General features: G+C 37.1%; 1 protein-coding gene across 1 annotated transcript; it reads left to right on the top strand.

Annotated features, from left to right (window-relative positions):
* cox5ba (cytochrome c oxidase subunit 5Ba) lies at positions 1-1,433 on the top strand. The gene is made up of 4 exons (XM_065257696.1): positions 1-157; positions 637-707; positions 922-1,021; positions 1,110-1,433. Exons 1-4 carry the CDS (start codon positions 61-63, stop codon positions 1,220-1,222), a joined length of 381 nt encoding a protein of 126 aa, XP_065113768.1. The 5' UTR covers positions 1-60; the 3' UTR covers positions 1,223-1,433.
* The last annotated feature ends 4,569 nt before the right edge of the window (positions 1,434-6,002 follow it).

The following is a 6,002-nucleotide window of genomic DNA, read 5'->3' as shown; positions in this document are numbered from 1 at the left end:
ATAAGCGCATCTGACGTCATCACCCGGATTCCGATCGTTTTGGGGAAGAGAAAGGAAGACATGGCCGCAAGGTTACTGCTAAGAACCGCCGTCCGGGCCGCGACGACTTGCCGGGCCTCTCCAATGCCCGCTCTGAGCAGAGGAATGGCCGCCGGAGGTCAGTCATTTATCTCGATGTGTTTTAAACAGACGAACCGAGCCGCAGCATCCTCCGCGAGGCACTCTGAACGCGTGCCAAGGGCATGATGCCTTTCCGCGGACATCGATGCTGCAGCTTCATTTGCGCTTTATAGTGGGAAAACATGGGTTTGATACCGATATCTCAGTAAAATGTATAAAAAGTTTTTTGTTTTGATCATTTTAATGTGTATTTTTGAGGTTTATTTGTGTAGCTTTGTACAGGGAGGTCATAAATATGTTAGCCTTCCTGTTAGCAGTCGCGTCGTAAACACAGAAATGAAGTATCTATCATTTATTGGGTAGTTGACAAATAAAACATAAATGTTTCATATGGTTTGACAGCAAAAATGAAATACTATATCACAGCATATGACACATTTACATGTGAAACCCATTTCTGTTTTTGAACACGTAAAGGATTTTCTCACCTTTGGTATTTGTCATTTTATCATGCAGGTATCCCGACTGATGAGGAGCAGGCCACTGGACTCGAGAAGAAGATTATGCATGGTCTCAAAACAGGCTCAGTATGTGTTATGAGCCGTCAAATCAGTTGTTAGCAAATGTTTTTATTGTTTTGTTAGAAATTGTTAAGCTTAAAACGTCTTGACATTATTCTGAAGCCAATAACAGCCTAAAAATAATTTTTCATTTGATAAATTTGCTTTTCTGCTAGAGATTTTGTAACTATACTGACTTGAACAATTCCTGAAACTGAGGTCTTATTCTTCCATCTGTCAGGACCCTTACAGTATCCTGAAGCCCAAGGGTTATGCAGGGTCAAAGGCTGACCCCCACCTCGTACCCTCCGTCACCAACAAAAGAATGGTTGGCTGTGTTTGTAAGTTAAAGCTCTCAGTTGTGTTTCACTTGTGTCATAGTTTCTGTGTTTGAAAGCTGTATTGAAGTACGTGATTGTGTTTTATCAGGTGAGGAGGATAACACCGCTATAGTGTGGTTCTGGCTCCATGATGGTGAAGCTCAGCGCTGTCCTTCCTGCGGCTCGCACTACAAGTTAGTGCCCCACGAGCTCCCTCACTGAGTCTGCTTTCTCCAATGCAGCCTCGTATCCCAGAATTCCAGAGACGCCGTGACCTCATTCATGTTTGTCTTTTTGCAAAGTACAGGAGGTGCAAATAATTTATCCTCCTGGTGTGGGACACAATATTTTAACAATTCCTAAAAATAACTGTTTACTTAAGTTATTGGAGTGCACTTGTTCCAGTTACACCGAATAAACATGCTTACTCTGACTTGGGCTCTTGTAATCAGATTCTTTGTCATTATATTATTCATGCTTATGCTTATAGAGTCCAAACTGAAAATACTTGCATTGACATTTTTTTAAAATACATCAGTGCCCTTTCTTTTGCCATAAAATGCACACAAGTAATGTTTTAAGGCATGTTTGTTAACACTAGTTATATTTCCTAATTAAACTAAGGCGTAGTTCTGGCTTAAGATATTCCCTGTCTGGGAAACCACCCCCATGTTCTTTTCTGTTTTGACAATCATGTTAGGAAAATTGTGAATCTGCTAAAAGCTTCAGTTCTGTTTAATCTATATTAATGTATGTTGGTAAGGGTTTTTGCATTTTAAATGGCTCATTTTTGATTTTAGCCTGCATATGGGGTCCTCGTGACTTATTTTATTAAACTACACTAGTCGACATTTGAAGTGGATCAAAACCTTTCATAAAAGTCTTAAAACAAATACCCGTTCTTGTGTTAGGACAACTTTGATGAACGCTTTTGATGCACTACAAATGTTCACTGCAAAAAATTATTTTCAAGAAAAAAAATGTTTTGTCTTGTTTTTAGTAAAAATATCAAAAAATTCTAAATTAAGATGCTTTTTCTTGATGAGCAAAATGTCCCAAGAAAACAAGTTCAGTTTTTAGACCAAAAATGTCAAATTTTAGTGATTTTGTGCATAAAACAAGCAAAAAAATCTGCCAATGGGGTTTCTTGAATTTTTCGTGAATTTAGTGTTTAAGAAAAATTTTCAAGATTTTTTTGCTTGTTTTATGCACAAAATCACTTAAATTTGATATTTTTGGTCTAAAAATTTATTTTCTTGGGTTGTTTTGCTCATCAAGAAAAAGCATCTTAATTTAAGAATTTTTAGATATTTTAACTGAAAACAAGACACATACTAAGAATTTTTTCTTGAAAATAATTTTTTGCAGTGTTGATTAGTATAATTTTAGATGATTTGTTGTTTTTAAGATTTAATTTCTTAGCATTTTACGTTTATAAGCATAAGTTGGTAGGGACTGTTTCAAGATTTGGTGTTTCTTTCAATGTCCACAAGGGGTCTTGTGTTTGTAAGTCAAAAATGTGAGCAAATAAGGAGTAGCATAAATATCAAATTGTTGATGCTCTTCTTAATCCATTTTGGAAAGTTGCAATATTATAAATGAAATAATATTTAAAATATATATTATATTAAACATTGTCAAACAAATGTTTGGTTAAAATCTATCTTGGTTATACAATTGATTTGTGTTACAACATTAAAAACGTCATATTAGAGTTTAAGATATAGTGGTAGAATAATAAAGCTACTGGTACAAAGGTATATATTGGTAAACGCTATAATTAAGACCTTTTACAGGGTTCACACGGAGTCTTTGAAATCCTTAAAAGTCCCTGGGAAGTTTTTGAAAATATACATACAGTAACAGGTCATTGAAAGTGCTTGAATCTATATTATGCATAAAAATCCATATTATTCCCTGTGTAGTGTAGGATAAAAATTCTAGACTTTTTAGGCACACATGCTAAACTGTTCGCATTAAATGCTTATGTCTTCTGTATGCGAATATTGATTTATACCACAATGCTTTAACACATAAAAAATGTCTCAGGTTACATGTAACTGCTGTTCCCTGAGAAGGGAACGAGACGCTGCGTCTCCCTTGCCATACTTCCTGCATCCATGTAACGCCGTCTTTGGCAATATTTCAGATAGCGATATACTTCCTGGCTCTCGCGTACCCCTGTCTTTGTCATTAAGCCTCATTTTTGGTTGAATTTGATATACACATTCAGTCGCACTTACCAGGCGTCCCCAAAGTGTCACCGCAGTGACGCAGCGCGAATACCCTCGAAGCGAACTGTAACAATGTATCTTAAAAGGTAACACAATGTAACCTTGCTCTCACTTGAAATGTGTCCCCACATTTAGTCCTTGAATTTGAGGGTATTGGACATAGAAAGTCCTTGAAAGGTCCTTGAATTTGAAGTTAACTAAAGTGTGGGAACCCTGCTTTTAGTAGTTGGTGAAATATAGTGAAAACCAATCCCATAGACACTTGCCAAGTCACAAATATCAATAGAATCTATGTTAAATAGTCTATTGAAAATAATGACGTATATGTTTTTAAATATTATTCATTCATTAAGTCATTCAAACCTAGATTTATTACTGATTACAGATGCAAAGCTGACCTTTCAATTTTTTGTTTGGGTGCTTTGTAAGGCTGCTTTTAGTTTTTGCTATGTGTCGGAAATGGACATTGTGCCTTGATTGCCTGATGATTCTCCTGCCTTTTCAATCTCTCGTCTGTGCAAAACTGTTTTTATGTCAATCGTCTAATAGGTATTTTAAGCATGCTGTTCCTATCACTAAGAAGCCATTATAATGCAATGACAAAACGCATCATGAAGTGAGATTTTAAACTCACTTGCACCTTAATGTGAAAAATGCCCTTTAGTGGGTCATTTGTACCTCCTACTGTATGTGTTTTTCATTTTCTCTGACAGAAAAATAACTGCGAAGGAGATGTTATGTGCAATTTGCAAAACCTGCTAAGACAGAATGTGAAAGCAAAGCAACAGCTTAAAAGTCTTTTCCAGCACCATGCTATATGGAGTTATTAGACAATGTGGCATTTGAAAGATGCATATTATCTCTGCATATCATTTTTCAGTGTTGTAAAAAAAATCTGTTTGAAACTACCAGAAAACTGGTTGCCAAAAACGTGCATTTAAATTTTGCATTTAAAAACTGTAAAAAAAAATATGGTATCTCGTTTTTCATTACAGCAAAGTTTTGTATATTTCACCACCCCTAGGAAGTCAGCTAACATTGGCTTAAGTTAGAACTCTCTTCTTTACTCTTAGCCGCTGTACTTTTGTTGTCCCTGCTTTTATTATTGTAAAGCTGATTTTGAACATTTAAACAACTGTAAAAGCGCTAAATAAAACAATTGAAATGAATTTTAAGTGTATTTAAATTGGTCACTTTATTCAAAAGAAATCAGAAGTAGACTTTTTCTCGAGCTCACTTCATCCTTTCAGTCCTTTTATCTACATAATGTGTCTGTCTTTGAAGCATCTTCTCACTTAGTGGAGAGCCACAATGCTGATGCCCCGAGATCTCATCTGCGATAAGAGATGTAATGAGATAGATTAGGGCGATTTGCCTCTTCTGTCACATTTGGCTAAAGATGATTGAATTATTATACACGTTCCTGCTCCCGGGGATGCGGTGATGTAGTAGGATAGATGATAGTGGATGCTCTTATTTAATGTTCTTGCTTTTTTGTTTGTAATGATGTTAAGATCTCGCTTGGCTTGTCAGCATGACACTTACCAAGACACTTTAAAGAGCTGAATTATATTGGTATTCTGTCTTTTCACTGGTGCGGATGTACTAGGCATGTCTAGCTGTTCACAAGTGCGATAACAAAGTCCTTTTAGTGATTTGCATAGCTGTTTTTAATATGATGATGGTGATGTTATGTAACAGTGGAATCTGACAGAGAATGCACTGAATGATTTCCTGGTGCCAAAAAGGTTTCTCCACAGCGATAGAGGAACCATTTTTGGTTCTACTGTTTATGTCTTTTTAGGGGTGGCCGTGGCCCCCTTGGCCCCCCTTTTGGGGGGCAACAGATCTAAAGGACGGTTTTTATTAGAAATCTTTTGTGAAGGTTGTTCAGGTATTTTTCATGATGGTCAGGGCATATTTTTATCAAGATGGGTGTTTATAATTTAATTATCTATTAATTATCTATTATGTCATTTATGGTTTATGTTTCATTTCCAGTATAAACATAACATTACATGTACATTTATGCTTTTGCCAGATGCAAATGTGACTTATGCAGTGCATATAGATTTTATCAGTATGTGTGTTCGAACTCATGACCTTTTAGGCTGCTTACCAATTGAGCTACACAAAAACCTTCGAAGGAAACTCAAATATCCAGCAATATTTCCCCTTGAAACACGCTGGAAATCTTCAAGTTATGAATAATTAAACCACATTATTGTTTTCAGACAAAACGGTCTCTCGGCAGTCAGCTCTGCTTTTCTAATTACTACCTCCGTTCTTCAGTTCTCAGCGGGGCCGAGAAAACAACGAGGGAGGGAGGAATTGAAATGTACGCAAGGAGAACAGCCAAAGACATTTGGCAGGCGGGATCCTTCGCACCGGGGTACAGGAGACGCACACAACGCATCTCAGGACAATGGGCTATGATTAGCACTGCGCTTATCTGTGCAAAGCTGCCCACCATTAGTGTGCTGCAGGGGTGCTGTCTCCATAGCAACCAATCTGCCTGTAGTCCAGACCCCAGTCCAAGATCCACTCAAAAAAAAAAAACTCTATTCACCGTTTCTGCCTTGAATGCCCATTTAAGGCTATTATGGTGAATGCGGGGGACATAATTCTTGATACGGCTGTAAAACCTCACATTGACTCGATCCATTCGTGGAAGATTAATTAACCCATGTGACCTCACAGGTATTTGGTTTCCATAAAATGAACCTCACTTATAGCTGCACGCCTGGCAATTGATGTTTCTAGAGAGA

Source organism: Paramisgurnus dabryanus, chromosome 10, assembly GCF_030506205.2.
Source record: "Paramisgurnus dabryanus chromosome 10, PD_genome_1.1, whole genome shotgun sequence".
Classification (NCBI taxonomy): domain Eukaryota; kingdom Metazoa; phylum Chordata; class Actinopteri; order Cypriniformes; family Cobitidae; genus Paramisgurnus; species Paramisgurnus dabryanus.
Note: the sequence above shows the minus strand (reverse complement) of the source record. Positions and strands in the feature narration are given on the sequence as shown.

Bases quoted from the DNA above. Each gene is read 5' to 3' on its own strand.
- cox5ba (XM_065257696.1), top strand. From the start codon at position 61: ATGGCCGCAAGGTTACTGCTAAGAACCGCCGTCCGGGCCGCGACGACT. The intron at 708-921 runs GTATGTGTTATG...TCCATCTGTCAG, and splicing joins ATGGTCTCAAAACAGGCTCA to GACCCTTACAGTATCCTGAA. The intron at 1,022-1,109 runs GTAAGTTAAAGC...GTGTTTTATCAG, and splicing joins AAGAATGGTTGGCTGTGTTT to GTGAGGAGGATAACACCGCT.